General features: G+C 33.7%; 2 protein-coding genes across 4 annotated transcripts in view; one reads left to right on the forward strand and one right to left on the reverse strand.

The window, feature by feature from the left end:
• Nucleotides 1-12104, reverse strand: part of LOC126881894 (calsyntenin-1) — a 673839-nt gene extending 661735 nt beyond the window's left edge. For 2 of the 3 annotated variants that reach the window (XM_050646545.1, XM_050646546.1), the window contains exon 1: nt 11896-12099. In XM_050646545.1, coding sequence (XP_050502502.1) covers nt 11896-11989 — 94 coding nt within the window. In that variant the 5' untranslated portion in view covers nt 11990-12099. Of the gene's footprint in view, nt 1-11895 lie in introns of all 3 variants that reach the window. The other variant, XM_050646547.1, reaches the window with a different exon arrangement.
• A 1156-nt stretch (nt 12105-13260) lies between these two features.
• LOC114325278 (60S ribosomal protein L22) lies at nt 13261-18310 on the forward strand. Its single transcript, XM_028273295.2, has 4 exons — nt 13261-13410; nt 13660-13806; nt 15302-15444; nt 18122-18310. Exons 1-4 carry the CDS (start codon nt 13405-13407, stop codon nt 18267-18269), a joined length of 444 nt encoding a protein of 147 aa, XP_028129096.1. The 5' UTR covers nt 13261-13404; the 3' UTR covers nt 18270-18310.
• Nucleotides 18311-19238: the final 928 nt, after the last annotated feature.

Below are 19238 nucleotides of genomic sequence, written 5' to 3' on the forward strand. Positions count from 1 at the left end.
CAATAACAAGTTTGAATTGCGGCATGGAGTGAGCAAAACCAAAAGATTGGGAAGTGAGGGTTATTCTACCCATTTTATAACTACAGAGATATAACACTATTGAGCATCAAATCCAAAGTATAAGAGAAAATATTAGAGAATACTTTTAATTAAAAGAAGTTGATTCTAAAATATAACAATCACAGAGTAGATTCAGAAAAGGCAGAAGCATCCAAGATCAAATTTTTATTAAGAAATGAATACAAAATGCACAAAACTCAACCACAGAGTTATACCAAGCCTTTATTGACTTAGAATGGCCGGTATTACCAACGACAAATAAATACATAGTTAATTTGATGAATAAAGTTATTCGACCAATAAAGCTCAATTTATCTTATGACAGGACGTGGAAGACACGTGCCGTAGAACAATAGACGGCGCATGTCCCCATTGTCGCCCCGTTCCGTTGTACTATAAACTAGCCAATGCGTTTCATAACATATGATTCTTCAACGTGCCCCGTTGAAACGGTTCAACAGAACTCAATCATTTTGCCTTATCCAGAAACCAAAAATCGTAATTGTCATTGTTACATGTTTTTGTCTCACCCTGTAGACATAAGAATATCGCTTCATATGACAAGTAAATTCTAGGAATTTATTTCTGTCTTGAAAAAACGTGAGGTATAATTCAATATGGAATTGTAGTTTATCAGTTTTGTTAAAGAAATACGTTATATTATTATTTTGTAGACATATCTACATTCGGTTTTCTGTGTTATATGATCGTTCGAGAATTGAACTTTTAATGTTCAGTTTGTGATGTAAAAAAGAGTTACATTGTAGCTAATGATCGTTTTGGCTCCGCGATTTTTGGAGTTTAGATACACAATACGTGCTGATATCAGTATCAGAGAGCCAAGTGTAGGATTGTGTACTCAGCAATATTTTTCCTGAGAACTGTTAGAACGAAGTGAGTTTCGCTATGATTTTTTGATTTTTTTCGCTGATGAAAAATGATTTTTTGATGGTTCCCTACTAAGTAGGTTGGGCTTAAAATATATTTTGTTTTTCCGTATTGGTAGATAGTAAATGTAGGAAGCTTGGTTATTTTTTTATTAGTCCATAATGAAAGAAGGAAGAATTAAACTTTTTTCTTATTGGTTGATTGGATGAGTAGGGTAGAATGAGAGAAATGGAGTGGGTTTTTGGAAGGATTCAAGTTGTGAGATTAAGGAATTCAAGTTTTGGAAGTTGAAGTCAGAGGTTGGTTGTAGCCTCGGATGGAGACCGCTTATGGCGGTTTCTGAAGAGTTGAGTTGAAATTTTAGTTTGAGTTTTTTAAGTGGAAGTTTTATTGAGAACTTAAGTGAGAATGTAGCCGATTTCGAAGTTTTCAATATTAATAATAAATATTTCAAGAAGTTAATTAGAAGTTATTTAAATATTTTAAAAAGTCAGTATGAGCAGATTTCTAAGTTTATTTATTTTTTTTTGCTGAAACTTTTCATGGAAATAAACATTTTTGTACTACTCTTTATCTAAATTCAGTGAAAAGTGGTGCTTTGGACATTCACAATGTGAAGAATGAGGACAGGACTATATGACAAGGTATTGTTTGTAAACCTTTTTATTGTTTTTGTAAACAGAATCTCTTATATTGTCTACAAGAGATCCATCATTTCATTTTTTATGTTTTAATTTTAATAAAAAGTTGATTTATTTTATAATAATTTTTTTTATTGATAATATTATTATCTGATCCCTTTCTCTTGTTCATAAGTGAGAAATCAACATGAGAACACTAAGGTAGGTCATAATATATTTATATTTATGTAAATGTGTTTGTATCTTATGATAACTATATGTTTTTATTAACTTTTTACTTTAGTTATTTTTTTGAAGTTTTAAGTATGTTTCGTCTTTCATTTTCTTTTTATTAAATGGCGCTCCCGAGCAATTGAGTTTCTATTATATTTAAAATCTATTAAGAATCCACTCCCCTAGATCTCTGAAGACTTAGAGAGGTCCGTGAACTTAGCCCGAAAAAGTCGGGAAAAAAAAATGCGATTGATGCCATTCGTTTGTCCATTGATTGTCCACGTTTGTCCACCATTTTATTTCGTTAGTCCACCCATCAATTCTTTTTTATAAACAAAAATTTTTTTTCGGGCTAACTTCACAAATCCACAAATTTTCGAAAATTTAAAAAAACTCTTGCTATATTGTTTGTCCATCGTTTGTCCATGTTTGTCCACCACATAATTTTTTTTGTCCACCCTCTGAAACAACCCCCTGTTAATTGTAATTATTTTTTTATTTCTTAATTCGGGCTAACTTCACGTCCGTTTAAAAGCGTATTTTAAAGTTAATTCGGATGCAGAATCACAACTACTCGTTTGTCCACCCCTTCGCAGCGTTTGTCCAACCCCTTAAAGTGCGAAACAACCCCCCTGTTAATTGTAATTATTTTTTTATTTCTTAATTCGGGCTAGCTTCACGTTCCCTTAAATGAGCATTTAAACGTTAATTCGGGTGCAGAATCACAACTACCCGTTTGTCCACCCCTTCGCAGCGTTTGTCCAACCCCTTAAAGTGCGAAACAACCCCCCTGTTAATTGTAATTATTTTTTTATTTCTTTTTTCGGGCTAACTTCACGTTCTCTTAAATGGGCATTTAAACGTTAATTCGGGTGCAGAATCACAACTACCCGTTTGTCCACCCCTTCGCAGCGTTAGTCCAACCCCTTAAAGTGCGAAACAACCCCCTAGTTAATTGTAATTATTTTTTATTTCTTTATTCGGGCTAACTTCAGGTTCTCTTAAATGGGCATTTAAACGTTAATTCGGGTGTAGAATCACAACTGCCCGTTTGTCCACCCTTTCGCAGCGTTTGTCCAACCACTTAAAGTGCGAAACAACCCCCTCGTTAATTGTAATTATTTTTTTATTTCTTAATTCGGGCTAGCTTCACGTTCCCTTAAATGGGCATTTAAAAGCTAGCCCGAATTAAGAAATAAAAAAATAATTACAATTAACAGGGGGGTTCTTTCGCACTTTAAGGGGTTGGACAAACGCTGCGAAAGGGTGGACAAACGGGTAGTTGTGATTCTGCACCCGAATTAAAGTTTAAATGACCATTTAAGAGAACGTGAAGTTATCCCGAATAAAGAAATAAAAAAATAATTACAATTAACGAGGGGGTTGTTTCGAACTTTAGTGGTTGGACAAACGCTGCGAAAGGGTAGACAAACGGGCAGTTGTGATTCTGCACCCGAATTAACGTTTAGATGCCCATTTAAGAGAACGTGAAGTTAGCCCGAATAAAGAAATAAAAAAAAAAAAACTTTTAACTAGGGGGCTGTTTCGCACTTTAAGGGGTTGGACAAACGCTGCGAAGGAGTGGACAAACGGGTAGTTGTGATTCTGCACCCGAATTAACGTTTAAATACCTATTTAAGAGAACTTGAAGTTAGCCCGAATTAAGAAATAAAAAAATAATTACAATTAAGAGGGGGTTGTTTCAGAGGGTGGACAAAAAAAATTATGTGGTGGACAAACATGGACAAACAATATAGCAACGCTTAGTTGTGATTCTGCACCCGAATTAACGTTTAAATGCCCATTTAAGAGAACGTGAAGTTAGCCCGAATTAAGAAATAAAAAAATAATTACAATTAACAGGGGGTTGTTTCAGAGGGTGGACAAAAAAAATTATGTGGTGGACAAACATGGACAAACGATGGACAAACAATATAGCAACGCTTAGTTGTGATTCTGCACCCGAATTAACGTTTAAATGCCCATTTAAGAGAACGTGAAGTTAGCCCGAATTAAGAAATAAAAAAATAATTACAATATACAGGGGGTTGTTTCAGAGGGTGGACAAAAAAAATTATGTGGTGGAATATAGCAAGAGTTTTTTTAAAGTTTAGAAAATTTGTGAATTTGTGAAGTTAGCCCGAAAAAAAATTTTTGTTAATAAAAAAAATTGATGGGTGGACTAACGAAATAACATGGTGGACAAACATGGACAATCAATGGACAATCGAATGGCATCGATCACATTTTTGTTTTGCTGCAAAGGGGTGGACAAACGGGTAGTTGTGATTCTGCACCTGAATTAACGTTTAAATGCCCATTTAAGAGAACGTGAAGCTAGCCCGAATTAAGAAATAAAAAAATAATTGCAATTAACAGGGTGGTTGTTTGGCACTTTAAGGGGTTGGACAAACGCTGCGAAGGGGTGGACAAACGGGTAATTGTGATTCTGCATCCGAATTAACGTTTAAATGCCCATTTAAGGGAACGTGAAGCTAGCCCGAATAAAGAAATAAAAAAATAATTACAATTAACGAGGGGGTTGTTTCGCACTTTAGTGGTTGGACAAACGCTGCGAAAGGGTGGACAAACGGGCAGTTGTGATTCTGCACCCGAATTAACGTTTAAATGCATATTTAAGAGAACGTGAAATTAGCCCGAATAAAGAAATAAAAAAAGACAATTAACTAGGGGGTTGTTTCGCACTTTAAGGGGCTGGACAAACGCTGCGAAGGGGTGGACAAACGGGTAGTTGCGATTCTTCACCCGAATTAACTTTAAAATACGCGTTTAAACGGACGTGAAGTTAGCCCGAATTAAGAAATAAAAAAATAATTACAATTAACGAGGGGGTTGTTTCGCACTTTAAGGTGTTGGACAAACGCTGCGAAGGTGTGGACAAACGGATAGTTGTGATTCTGCAACCGAATTAACGTTTAAATGCCCATTTAAGGGAACGTGAAGCTAGCTCGAATTAAGAAATAAAAAAATAATTACAATTAACGAGGGGGTTGTTTCGCACTTTAAGGGGTTGGACAAACGCTGCGAAGGGGTGGACAAACGGGTAGTTGTGATTCTGCACCCGAATTAACGTTTAAATGCCCATTTAAGAGAACGTGAAGTTAGCCCGAGTAAAGAAATAAAAAAATAATTATAATTAACGAGGGGGTTGTTTCGCACTTTAAGGTGTTGGACAAACGCTGCGAAGGTGTGGACAAACGGATAGTTGTGATTCTGCAACCGAATTAACGTTTAAATGCCCATTTAAGGGAACGTGAAGCTAGCCCGAATTAAGAAATAAAAAAATAATTGCAATTAACAGGGTGGTTGTTTGGCACTTTAAGGGGTTGGACAAACGCTGCGAAGGGGTGGACAAACGGGTAATTGTGATTCTGCATCCGAATTAACGTTTAAATGCCCATTTAAGGGAACGTGAAGCTAGCCCGAATAAAGAAATAAAAAAATAATTACAATTAACGAGGGGGTTGTTTCGCACTTTAGTGGTTGGACAAACGCTGCGAAAGGGTGGACAAACGGGCAGTTGTGATTCTGCACCCGAATTAACGTTTAAATGCATATTTAAGAGAACGTGAAATTAGCCCGAATAAAGAAATAAAAAAAGACAATTAACTAGGGGGTTGTTTCGCACTTTAAGGGGCTGGACAAACGCTGCGAAGGGGTGGACAAACGGGTAGTTGCGATTCTTCACCCGAATTAACTTTAAAATACGCGTTTAAACGGACGTGAAGTTAGCCCGAATTAAGAAATAAAAAAATAATTACAATTAACGAGGGGGTTGTTTCGCACTTTAAGGGGTTGGACAAACGCTGCGAAGGGGTGGACAAACGGGTAGTTGTGATTCTGCACCCGAATTAACGTTTAAATGCCCATTTAAGAGAACGTGAAGTTAGCCCGAGTAAAGAAATAAAAAAATAATTATAATTAACGAGGGGGTTGTTTCGCACTTTAAGGTGTTGGACAAACGCTGCGAAGGTGTGGACAAACGGATAGTTGTGATTCTGCAACCGAATTAACGTTTAAATGCCCATTTAAGGGAACGTGAAGCTAGCTCGAATTAAGAAATAAAAAAATAATTACAATTAACGAGGGGGTTGTTTCGCACTTTAAGGGGTTGGACAAACGCTGCGAAGGGGTGGACAAACGGGTAGTTGTGATTCTGCACCCGAATTAACGTTTAAATGCCCATTTAAGAGAACGTGAAGTTAGCCCGAGTAAAGAAATAAAAAAATAATTATAATTAACGAGGGGGTTGTTTCGCACTTTAAGGTGTTGGACAAACGCTGCGAAGGTGTGGACAAACGGATAGTTGTGATTCTGCAACCGAATTAACGTTTAAATGCCCATTTAAGGGAACGTGAAGCTAGCTCGAATTAAGAAATAAAAAAATAATTACAATTAACGAGGGGGTTGTTTCGCACTTTAGTGGTTGGACAAACGCTGCGAAAGGGTGGACAAACGGGCAGTTGTGATTCTGCACCCGAATTAACGTTTAAATGCATATTTAAGAGAACGTGAAATTAGCCCGAATAAAGAAATAAAAAAAGACAATTAACTAGGGGGTTGTTTCGCACTTTAAGGGGCTGGACAAACGCTGCGAAGGGGTGGACAAACGGGTAGTTGCGATTCTTCACCCGAATTAACTTTAAAATACGCGTTTAAACGGACGTGAAGTTAGCCCGAATTAAGAAATAAAAAAATAATTACAATTAACGAGGGGGTTGTTTCGCACTTTAAGGGGTTGGACAAACGCTGCGAAGGGGTGGACAAACGGGTAGTTGTGATTCTGCACCCGAATTAACGTTTAAATGCCCATTTAAGAGAACGTGAAGTTAGCCCGAGTAAAGAAATAAAAAAATAATTATAATTAACGAGGGGGTTGTTTCGCACTTTAAGGTGTTGGACAAACGCTGCGAAGGTGTGGACAAACGGATAGTTGTGATTCTGCAACCGAATTAACGTTTAAATGCCCATTTAAGGGAACGTGAAGCTAGCTCGAATTAAGAAATAAAAAAATAATTACAATTAACAGGGTGGTTGTTTCGCACTTTAAGGGGTTGGACAAACGCTGCAAAGGGGTCGACAAACGCTTAGTTGTGATTCTGCACCCGAATTAACGTTTAAATGCCCATTTAAGAGAACGTGAAGTTAGCCCGAATAAAGAAATAAACAAATAATTATAATTGACGAGGGGGTTGTTTCGCACTTTAAGGGGTTGGACAAACGCTGCGAAGGAGTGGACAAACGGGTAGTTGTGATTCTGCACCCGAATTAACGTTTAAATACCTATTTAAGAGAACTTGAAGTTAGCCCGAATTAAGAATTAAAAAAATAATTACAATTAACGAGTGGGTTGTTTCGCACTTTAAGGGGCTGGACAAACGCTGCGAAGGGGTGGACAAACGGGTAGTTGTGCTTCTTCACCCGATTTAACTTTAAAATACCTACACGTTTAAACGGACGTGAAGTTAGCCCGAATTAAGAAATAAAAAAATAATTACAATTAACAGGGGGGTTGTTTCGCACTTTAAGGGGTTGTCACAAATGCTGTAAAGGGGTGGGCAAACGCTTAGTTGTGATTCTGCACCTGAATTAACGTTTAAATGCCCATTTAAGAGAACGTGAAGTTAGCCCGAATAATTAAGAAATAAAAAAATAATTACAATTAACAGGGGGTTGTTTCAGAGGGTGGACAAAAAAAATTATGTGGTGAACAAACATGGACAAACGATGGACAAACAATATAGCAAGAGTTTTTTTAAATTTTCGAAAATTTGTGGATTTGTGAAGTTAGCCCGAAAAAAAGTTTTTATTTATAAAAAAGAATTGATGGGTGGACTAACGAAATAAAATGGTGGACAAACGTGGACAATCAATGGACAAACGAATGGCATCAATCGCATTTTTTTTCCCGACTTTTTCGGGCTAACTTCACGGAGCTGACTTAGAGCTACCGAGGCACTCCGTAAAGTTACGTAGCATCAAGTATACTTTTATGTTTGTTTAATTTGTCGAGTTCACCTGTGCCGTCCACGTCCCCATCGTAAGATAAATTGAGCTTTAAACTGACACATCTACATTTCACTAACGTCAAATAAGACTTATTTTATTCATTTAACAAATAAATACTTATCCTTAAAACAAATTGACTAGTTAACCTCGCTTTAAATATCTAAAACAAAGAAATTTCGTCAGTTTAACTTTAAATTATCAAAATTGTATCAAAACACAATCAAAATTTAATCGACTAATAAATTTTATTTAACGAATAACTATTCACTGATTTATTTGTTATTGGTGAAACCAGCCCTTAGAAAAAGCATTTGATAGTACTCTAAGGAAGGTGATAGATATGTTTAAAAAAGAAAGGTGGGAATACCTAACTCAGGGAAGCCATTATGAGTGTATACAAACATACAAGGAACAGGGTCAGAACCGATAATATAAAATCCAAAGTTCATAGTGTGCATAGTAAATGAGGGTTTACATCAAGGAGGAGTCCTAGGCCCCATACTTTGAACATAGTCTTGGATGGCATAATTAAAGAGACCAGAGTAGAAACACTGAAATTATATGCCAGACATAGAAATATAGAAGCAGTGTGTATCTCAGAGTGCACATACTCATATTAATAAAGAAAATGAAAAAAAATGCTTGTTTAAGTGTCTTGGTTCCCACACTTTCTTGAATTTGTAATGGTGCAGGTGCAAAGCTATCATTAGTGGGATTATGCCAGAACGCCTCTAAGTCAAAGGTGGCAATGATATCTCTTGGAGTTCCAAGACATAAGGCTCAAAACAATGTAACTTTACTAGCGATCATAGTTTGCCACGATTTTACTTGAGCCCTTATTGAAATTAACTATTTTTTAATGGGAAATAAGCCACAATTTTACAAAAAAAAAATGATTTTTACTTGAGCCTTTATTGAAATTATCAGAAGACCAGATCTTTAGACAGATAAACATTTTTCAATGTTGGAACTCGGAATTGTATTTAGATGACTTACATACCTGGCAAGGTATTGTACCTGGTATAGCAATTTCCTTGCTGCGATATATTGAGATTCAGCCCTCAGCTTGGAGATTCATTTTGTTGGTTATATGAGATGCCTGGTATGTATTAAAAAATAAAGTTGTTATGCAAAGATGGATTAAATCTTTGCAGACAAGCTGGTGGTACAAAATTGCTTACATGCCATTGGGTGACAAGACTGGCATTGGCTCCTTAATATCTTAAATGGAGCTGGTACCAGTGGCAAAATGCTGTTTAGAGTTTATAAACTTCAGGATCATACTAGCAGTATAATCCTGAATATTAATATAAAGTCACACTGAGCTGGTTTTCGATGGATATACTTAGGTAAGTAATGACTTTATTTTCATGTTAGACATGTGATATCACATTTCTCCAGATGTTACAGAATACGTAAATGAAATTTGAATAAAGAAATTAAATTGGACATTCAGTGCTCTAAATGGACATCGAATGTATCCTGTCTGGAACTATCTATTCTCCGTTTCAAACATTAGAATCAGTACAGTTGTATATTGCAAGCAGGTTTGCCATTCAATGAATTATCATAAATAAATCCTTCTTCAGTATTCCACAGCAGTTAACAGTAATAATCCTCACAAGTACCTGCCTAATACTACCTTTTATGGCCGATTCAGTGAAGAGTGGCAACATTGTCAAGAAGATTCTCATTTAGTTTGTATTGGGGGTATCCTTTGTACACTGAATCTCATGTCTGAAAAAATATGGTATGATATCACAATAGACCACCTACAAACAAAAATGAACTTCATATTGTGCTTATAGAGGATGGCATGTCCACAGAGTATATTTGAATGCTAATTTGTGTAATTAGGAAAATGGAAGCCATGGTCTAAGTTAGAGGAGGAAGACCCAATATTATTATTTATTTATCAATGGGCAATCGCCCAATTAAAAAGCAATGTAAACATTATTAATATTAATATATCACAGAAGATTTTTAATGTAACCTGCATTAAATTTAAAAATTTTAATCATACAAAAATAGGAACAGTAAATGTCTAACATTAACAAAACATGTACAAAACACAAGGACATCAAGCTATCACACACAGTTTTTAAGTTGAGCTTTAAATTCTTTTGGAACACTATAGAAATCTGACTTTGTGAATATTGATTAGCAAACCTTGGTGTGCTGGTTATGAAGGAATTGTGTCCATAATTTGTGTGATGGGGTGTAATATAAAAGGGTTGATTTATCATCGTTTGTCTACTGGGAACATGGAGGTTCATTTTTTCCAATAGTTGAGGAACAAAAATATTAGAGTGCAGTATATTATAAAACATAATGAGATCCTTGTGCATGCGCCGGATTTGGAGAGAAGTTATGAGACTTTTCCATATTTGAATTGAAATTGACATCCAATGCCCTGAAGGGCACTAAGGATTATGAGAAAGAAGAATTGAAATTGAAAAATTGATTGATCTTTCTTAAGGTTTGGTCATTAATATTATGTAAAAGCTTTTGTATTGACATGGGGGTTGGACTTCCTATATTAACAAGTTTCTGATACAGGTCAAATTGATTTGTTTTGTTAATGGGACACTCAAGTAACATAACATGAGTTATAATACTTCATATTTGTCCACATTCACAAAAAAGAACATCTCTACAAAATTGATTTTAAACAAATGGTCTGGTGTGAGGCAGTGACCAGTTCTCATCATAATAATTTATGTCAAGTGCCTTTCGATCCACAAATGTGAATTTATAGAACCAAGAGTTAGTAGAGAATTCACTTTGGCATTTTTGATACCATTTCTCTTTTGTTTTCATATATATGTATAAATTCTCTTTTGTTTTCATATGTATAAATTCATTTATAATTTTTTATCTAACAGGTAAAAGGTAAAAAGTCAAGTTTATCTCTATTTTGATGTCTGCAGGAACATTTAAAGTCTTTATTACATTAAATCCTGCTTCCATTGACTCAATAATGAGTCTTTTAGTTTTGAATTTACAATGATTGTTTGTCGCCCAGGTGGTGTTATGTATTTTTTGGATAGCACTTAGCATCTGAAAAAATTATTGCTTCAATATTGATTTTTATTACTTTACATTTCTCACATCTGATTCTATTTTTTTTTTAGCTTAGGTAGGTACATAAATTTTAGTTTGAAATAGGTATTCTAACTTAATTTTATTTATTATTAATTATGCTGGAACACTTTGATTTTTAGTTCTCTTGTACTGCTATAAACATAGACTATTACAATTTTATTTTTTTCCAAATTCATGTAAGTAGTGTAGCATATATTTTTCATTTCTTCTAACATTATTTCTCCATCCAGAATAATTAATTACATGAAGATCTTTTAATTTATGAACTACATCTTTGTTTTCAAAATTAATTCCTTTAAATAAAAGAAAGTTTGAAAGTAGGTACCTTTATTGAAGTCCTTCAGCCTAAATATACCTACTTATATTCTGAAATGATATGTATATTTTCAAATAATTTTGTTTTTGTTATATTTATGTAATTTTTACAGTCCCCTGAAATTGTTTATATTAGAGATAGCAGGCTACAATTTTACCCTAGGATTATTGTCCAAGCAGTTTGATTTTTAATTTTTTAGCTCTTAAAAAGCATATAAAAGATGTCCTTCCAGTGCTACAATAAACAAGTTACAAAGTTACTTCTTAAATCAATAGTAGACTAAACAAATCAATTTATTACAATGCATAAATTAAACACTAACCGATAACACCTAAACGCGAAAATGTGTCACAAGATTATTCTCTAATTAATAAACAAAATAGTAAAAGCGGACTCCATGCAGGTAAATTGGAGGTGGACTTTTTTTCTCAGAAAACTGGAAAGTATTCCTTCGCCATTTTGTTTAATCTACACCTGACTACAAATATTTCTTTATTTATTTAAAATTGATACAAATCCTTGTGACGACAACTACCACAACAAATATATCAACATCAAATTTTGTTGTCCTACATCAAAAAGTTGATAAGAAAATTTGTTTACTATGAGCTCTAAAATGTCACAGGTAATTCGATAACTTACCTGCATAATCGAAAGGGTCCGACGCAAAAGAAATTCCTAATAAGAAAATAACACTGAACACTCTTAGTACTAACATGTTTGTAGAGTTTTTCATAAAAAAATATTCACCCAAAACCTTTTCAAGATATCGAGAACAATTTCATATCGCGGTTCGCGACCATGAAACTAGTCTTCATATACGGACGGCAAGTTTTTAGTCTGCCCAAGGATTGGTTCATGCCAGCGCCGCCAGAGTGAAACACAAAAATCGATTTAGAAAAGCTTTATTTGTGCAATTGCATTTTTCTGATTAATTTGTGTAGATCAGAATTAAGGGCGTGATCAACAAAATTAACAAATAAGATAAATAGATAATTACTACAAAAAATAAAATATTGGAAATTCAAAGTACATATTGATAAATATACGTTCAAAAAAGAAAAGTTTATCCTTATTTATGTATTTATACTTCAATGACAGCTTCAGTGTTGCCGATGATGAATATTTTTCATGAATATTAACAAATTTGTTTGAATACAATTTATTTAATTTATACATTTTTTAATGTTTAGTAGTTAGTAGTAGCAATGTTTGTAAAAAAGATTACTTTTTTTGAATAAAGCTGAATGAAGCCCTAGATACTAGAATTCTTTCTCTTAAAAGAAACACTATATAAATAGAAATGAAAAATTTTAAGGAAACGAAAATGAAGAAGTTGTGAATGATAAAGTATAATAATATTATAATATTATAATAATATTATTATAGTATAATTATATTATACTTTATCATTCACAACTTCTTCATTTTATAATTACAAAATATTATGATATTATTTTGTAATTAAACGTTATCGTTTTGGGAAAAAACTTTTAACTGGCAATTAACTAAATCATTATACTTTTTGCTCCATTGATAAAAACCTATCATTATGATTATCATATTTTATGATCGTTTATTTCGTTTAATCTAGTTCAATCCGATATTCCATATCACTGGTTTAATCACAGAATAAGAATACATGATTTATTGTTCTGTAGTTCAATCTTCCTAAACATTATTAATAAACTATAGAATAAATCGGTTGTTACAAACATTCTAATTGTTAAATTGATGAGTAACAACATGTAAATAAATATACAGTACCACATTTTTTCATTAATAACTTGTAATTTAAAGAAAATGGTACATCAGATGGTAGGCAACCATAAATACGTTTTGCTGACTATTTGGTTGCCATCAGTATGGGTTCTTTTTTCGTATAGCTTATTTTTGTTACTTATTTTATAATTTTCAACATTTTTTAGTTTTAATTCATAATATTAGTTTGTGGTTTAAAATATAAAACTACCTTTTAAAAAGGCATTTAACAGTTTGGGAACGTTTTTCACTGTAGCTAAATCAATACAGGCATATTTTTGTTCTTGATGTTGGCGACACTACTAAATAATATGACTTTGTCAAAATGTTTGAGTCAAATTTCTCTTTTTTAATCTTGCAGTTGGGAGGTTAACTTCATCGTGTGCAAAAATGCCTGTAAGTTTTACATTTTTTTATATCTAAAATTATATTAATATACATAAGCCATCGCATTATATAAATTAACTGTAATATTTCCAAATTAATGTCTTTATAGCAATAGAGATTTATTTTTGTGAAATTATTCTGAAATCACATGTTATTGTTGGATATTTGTAATTTTTATTCTGCTATAGATTTCCCGCTGTGTTTCATCAGAGTTTTTTAGTCTGGTGGAAACACAACTAATTTTGTTGTGGATTCCAGACAAAAACAGCCGTTCCAGTTACCAAACCACAGGGGAAGAAACCCCAAATTAGAGGAAAAGGTCTAAAGAAAAAGAAGGTTGCTTTGAAATTTGTGATTGACTGTACCCATCCTAGTGAAGACAATCTTCTAGATGTTGCAAACTTTGTAAGTATATTTTTATATATTCATTTTCAACTAGACATAAATTCCACAGTCCCAGCTCCACGTGGAACCACTTTATGGACATCGTGGCGTTTAGTACTGTGGATATTAAATGCTTTGCTCGCTATGTTGGATTCAGTTTTTAATAACTAGTACAACACAAGGTACAGCTACAGTATTTTATATAAAATGTTCAAATTTTGTTTGAACATCTTTCAACAGATTACTTTTTTTCTGTTAACCCTTAAGTACTAACATCTTAAATCAATGGCGCAAACACTAACTAACCGCCTGACAGATGGGTTTCACATTTTACTGGTTATTTTTCTTTTGTTAAATATTATAATGCAAAAAAATATTTCGATGACTTACTGAAAGTATTACTTATCTAAAAAACACAGTAATTGATCTAGTTCTTCTGTATTTATTAAAATACAAAACATTATAACAAGAATGGAAGGATTGTTTGTGTGACTTTTTATTCCTGAAAAAAAGTGTGATAAAAATGAAACAAATTAAAGAATCTTGATAAAAATTTATAATCGAGTTAAACAAAGAGTAATAAACATGAAAATAAATTTTTTTTTAAAAAATATTAAGACAAAAAAAAACTGACAGGCACTAAAATTTGTACAGTGTAGCAATGGTAGTCAATGGCAACATTTTCATCACAAATTGATCCCACTTCGCTTACGTCGTCTTCTACCTCATCAAGTCATTTCAAAAGAGTTTATTCATAGTCTTTATCCCCTTATTTGAACTTTTTGACGAACTGGGGCACATTATGTTTAATGACGAACTGGGCACAAACACTAACACTCAAACTCACACTCTATTAGACGGAAATCACACTTTGAGTCTAAATATCTTTCGAATAACAACCTGCAGCAAATTGCCGAATTCAATACTATAGTTGATTTTTTAACCAAGAGGAGTAAACTAAAAAGACAGATTCACACCCAAGAAAGTTACTAGAAAAGTCACCAAATTCATCTTCTTTTTTCGTTGATCATATCAGCTTTCGATGATAATCCATACATATTATATATTACTAACACATCGCTAAAGTGTTCTAAAAACAACTGTTTGTTTATAAAAGTAGACTAAAAATCTAAAAATTAAAGGAATAATGCAGAAAACACAAAAAATCGCCGAAATACTTAATTAACCTATAAAATGACAGAGGTGCCAAAATTTGATAAATGTCATTAGTGTCAAAATTTAATAACAATGGAGTAAACTTGCCTGCGGTTGGACCAATTAGAAACAAGCATTACGGCGCGGTAAATTTGAATCACTCCTCTTGGTTAAAAAACAAACAATAGTAAATAACAACCCAACTTAAAAAGTCATAAACGGATGACCTTCAAATTTTTCTAGGAAGGGAAATATCCCACTTTCAACAAACGATGCCGTCTGAGAGACGGTGTGTTAGTACTTAACGGTTAAAACCCTTCCTATCCTACGGTTTCGTTACTAAATTTTAATTTTCTTTTAGGAAAATTATTTGAAAGAGAGGATTAAGATCAATGGCAAAACAGGAAACTTTGGTGCTGGAAAAAGTGGTCAACATTCAGTTACCGTAAGCAGAGACAAAAATGTTAAAATTGCCCTGTCCGCTGAAATTCCATTTTCAAAAAGGTGAGTGCTAAAGTAATTTAACTGTGTATGAGTTAATTTTGAAATGGTTTCTTTTCACTGGATATTTTATACATGGAGAAAAATCACAGTGAATTGTAATGCTGGCACCACACTTCGCTATGTGTTATTTCGACTGTCGTTCTAATACCTACAACCCACAAAAATTGGAAAATTGTTTTTTGCAGATTTGTATAACGTGAAGCTAAACTCACTTGTTCAAAAGAACCTTGTAACCCATACTTTATTACTTATGCTATTAAATGGGTTTTCTCATAGCTCATATCCCCATTGCTGAGAGTATGAATAGCAATACAGTAAAACCTGCCATATCTGGATCAATGTGGTGACAGACAGATCTGGATATGAAAAAAATCTTGATATCAAGACCACTTCTCTTAACCCGGCACCTGCCACATGGCTTTGCAAGGTGCCGACTGCCACGTGGGGTGCTCACAGCACCCCTTAAAAATTTTCTGTGATCTACTTGTTTAAAAAACAAAATAATGTGTTGAGTAACACAAGAATATAAAGAAACATGTTTTATTAACTTATTAGTCACTAATATGTTATAAAAGTTAAAAATATAATGAAAAAGGTGTTATAAGCATATTAGCAAGTACCAAGCCATAATAAATGAAGTCAAGTAAAATATCTTAAAAAAATAATATTTAGTGAATATAGAGTCTATATTAATCAGTTATTTCAATAAAAAATGTAAATTTGACCTGTTTATCAAAAATACAAAAAAAATTTAAAACTTAAAGTGCCAGATGATGACATCCCAATTCGATTTTAGAGCTATAAGTTCAGAATGACACTAAATAACCACTTCAAACACTAACACATCTATGCTATATAATATTATAGAAAGCTACTATGACGCACAGCTCCGTTACCAAACTTGAAGTACCAAATATTTGATAAAAATGTGTTTGATAAAACCCGAGGTGGGGGACGAGGGCAGTTATAAGGGGTCAAAGTCGAGGTTTTTATAATTTTTTTTGTGACGTTCATGATTGAGATAGGGCACCAAAATTTGGGAATAAGTAGGTCATGAGGTAACTAAGTATAATCTCCAGGGGTGAAACGCTGCGTGGCCGATGAAGGGGTGGGGTAGGTGTGAATATAAAAAATATAAGGGGTTTTTTGCGACATGCTAGATTGAAATAGTGCACCAAAATTGGGAAATAAGTAGACCATGTCTTAGCTAAGTAAAATCCCCAGAGCCGGAAACCAGAGTTGGGGATGAGGGTAGTTTTAAGGGGTCAAAGTCGCAGTGTGTATTATTTTCTTTGTGACCCGGTAGCACCCCACGTTGCAGGTGCCGGGTTAAATGTTATCTCCTTCATACATTCCAGTCATAGACACATTTTATAAACTCTTTAATACCTTGATCCATAGGCTGACAGGGATGTCACATTTGGGAGCAAAAAACTATTTCGTTTTCTTGGGTAGGGATGAGAGGGTGCGTTGTCCGACAGCAGGACTGCGTTTCTCAGTAAATTTCAGTAGATGCGGACGGCAGAATCATATGGGGAGGTCCGGATGTGACAGGTTGTACTGTAGTTTTTCTTGTCTCATGACCAATCATGATTTTGGGGTTATGAGGTATTAGACACAGACGATTTGTTATGCATGCACCTTATTTGGCCACATAAGACTAAGTGTGGAGGGTTCATTTGTCTGTGAGCATGCATAACGCACAAATAGCAAATATAACTCCATCCAGTTGTCTGTTTTTGATACACTTCAAAGGACAAATATTTGGGTGCATTCAGCGTAGCCGCATAATTAACAATTAGCACATGGCAAAGTGTGGTGCTGGCATAATACAGTGAACTCGAGAACAAGGAGATTATGAGGTTTCGCTTATAATGAGGTATACTAGATGTCTTGTGAAATTCCTATTAAACTATAACATCTTTATAACTGGTCATATTTGGTTATTACAAGGAAAAATGAAATTGTTTCTTTACCTGTCTTTAGTGCAGTAATGGCTAAAATAAATACCCCAACTGCGTGTATATAGAAATGCCCAACATCTGTGTTATTATTGATGCCAGTGGTGTAATAAACTCCACCACCTGTAATAAACTTCCTGTTAATCTATCGAATCGTCTGATATTGAATATTGTAGGAAATTTATGTTGTTTTATGAAGTTTCATTGTTCAGGTCGGCCATCAACAACTAATAAACTACGTAAGAAGCATCAAAATATTTCAATATTGTTGTCTGATATAACGAGGTAATTAGTCCGCCATTTCAGTTCTCGTTATAGAGGGAGTCTACTGTAGTTACAGTTTAGGTTTTTGATGGACCATTTTCAAAAATGTTCATGCAACGAAATTTGTAATACAATTTTTTGATGGCTTTTAATACCCATGTAGGTATGCAATAGAAAAGAGTCAATATTTTGCACCGAGTTACTTCCAAAAAAATTTTTAGTAAATCAACCAACATTTATTTTTAAACTGCAATCCAGCTCCAATACAATGTAACATAAGACCGAATTGTAATGGCGTTTTTATTGCAGATATCATATGCATTGCTCGCTATGTTTACTAGTTTCATTTGATTGATTAGTGAACACACTGTAATGCTACAACTCTCTATTTGAATTTTACAAATTTTATTCCAATTTTAGTTCTAAATACTAATATTTTCTTCATTTTTCAGGTACCTTAAATACCTTACGAAAAAGTATTTAAAGAAGAACAATCTTCGTGATTGGTTAAGAGTAGTAGCTTCTGGAAAGGACTCTTACGAACTCAGATACTTCCAGATTGACAGTCAAGAAGACGATGATGAAGAAGATAATGAATAATTTATTCAGTTATTTTTTTATTAAATAGATTATAAAAACAACTGTTTCATTTGCCACCTTTGTCTTAAAATACCCAATATACAGTACGTAAATCATTGTGCTGGACATAGGAAGTTTACATTGAGATCATTGTGGCAAATTTCCAAATTAAACACACTTTTGCCATTAGGTCAAAAATAGTTTTACAATGTCATGTTTTGACGTTTATTTGTCACCTGAAATTGTCAATTTTGAGGTTAATGCCCCTTAATGCTAACAACTATTGTCATTGAGAGAGTGAAGTTGTCACAATTATCTTAATATAATACAATGTATGTATCTAAATATGTACAATGTATGTTCCCTATGTCCAGCTGAACGATTACGCACTGTATTATGGCATCTTTACTTGCTATATCAGAATAGGGCTTTTCATTGATTGTCATTTGTTTCGAGCTTCTGTCATATGTCGCATAATATTAATATATCTACGTCATACATCTTTGGTTTGTATCATTGTAATATACCAATAACGTATGATGTAGATATAATATGTGACACATGACAGAAGCTCAAAACAAATGACTGAATGGAAAGCCCTATTGTCTGATGTTGGCGATTGCCATTGTGAAGGCTTCTCTACTGCAACATGGAATAATTTTTATTGTCCTGCATTTGATAAATATATTCCCAAATGTTTTTTAACTAAGAAACTTATCTATTGCACTCATATGGTCCTCTATTTGACTTTTAAGGATTTGTTGTAGTATTCTGTATTGATTTGCCCTCATATCCCAGGTGAAGACATTTTCCGGAGTTATCTTTAAAAATTCTGTATCTTTGTTCCTCTTGTCCGATTTTCTTGCAGTCTAAGAACCGACTTCTATTTTCTTAAAAGTAATTGATATTTAAATATTTTCAGACAGAATTACTGTATCCCCATATTTCATATAGTAATTCCTCTGTGTCTGTCTGTGGTGCCTTTTTAAA

This window comes from Diabrotica virgifera, chromosome 3 (genome assembly GCF_917563875.1).
Source record: "Diabrotica virgifera virgifera chromosome 3, PGI_DIABVI_V3a".
Lineage (NCBI taxonomy): Eukaryota > Metazoa > Arthropoda > Insecta > Coleoptera > Chrysomelidae > Diabrotica > Diabrotica virgifera.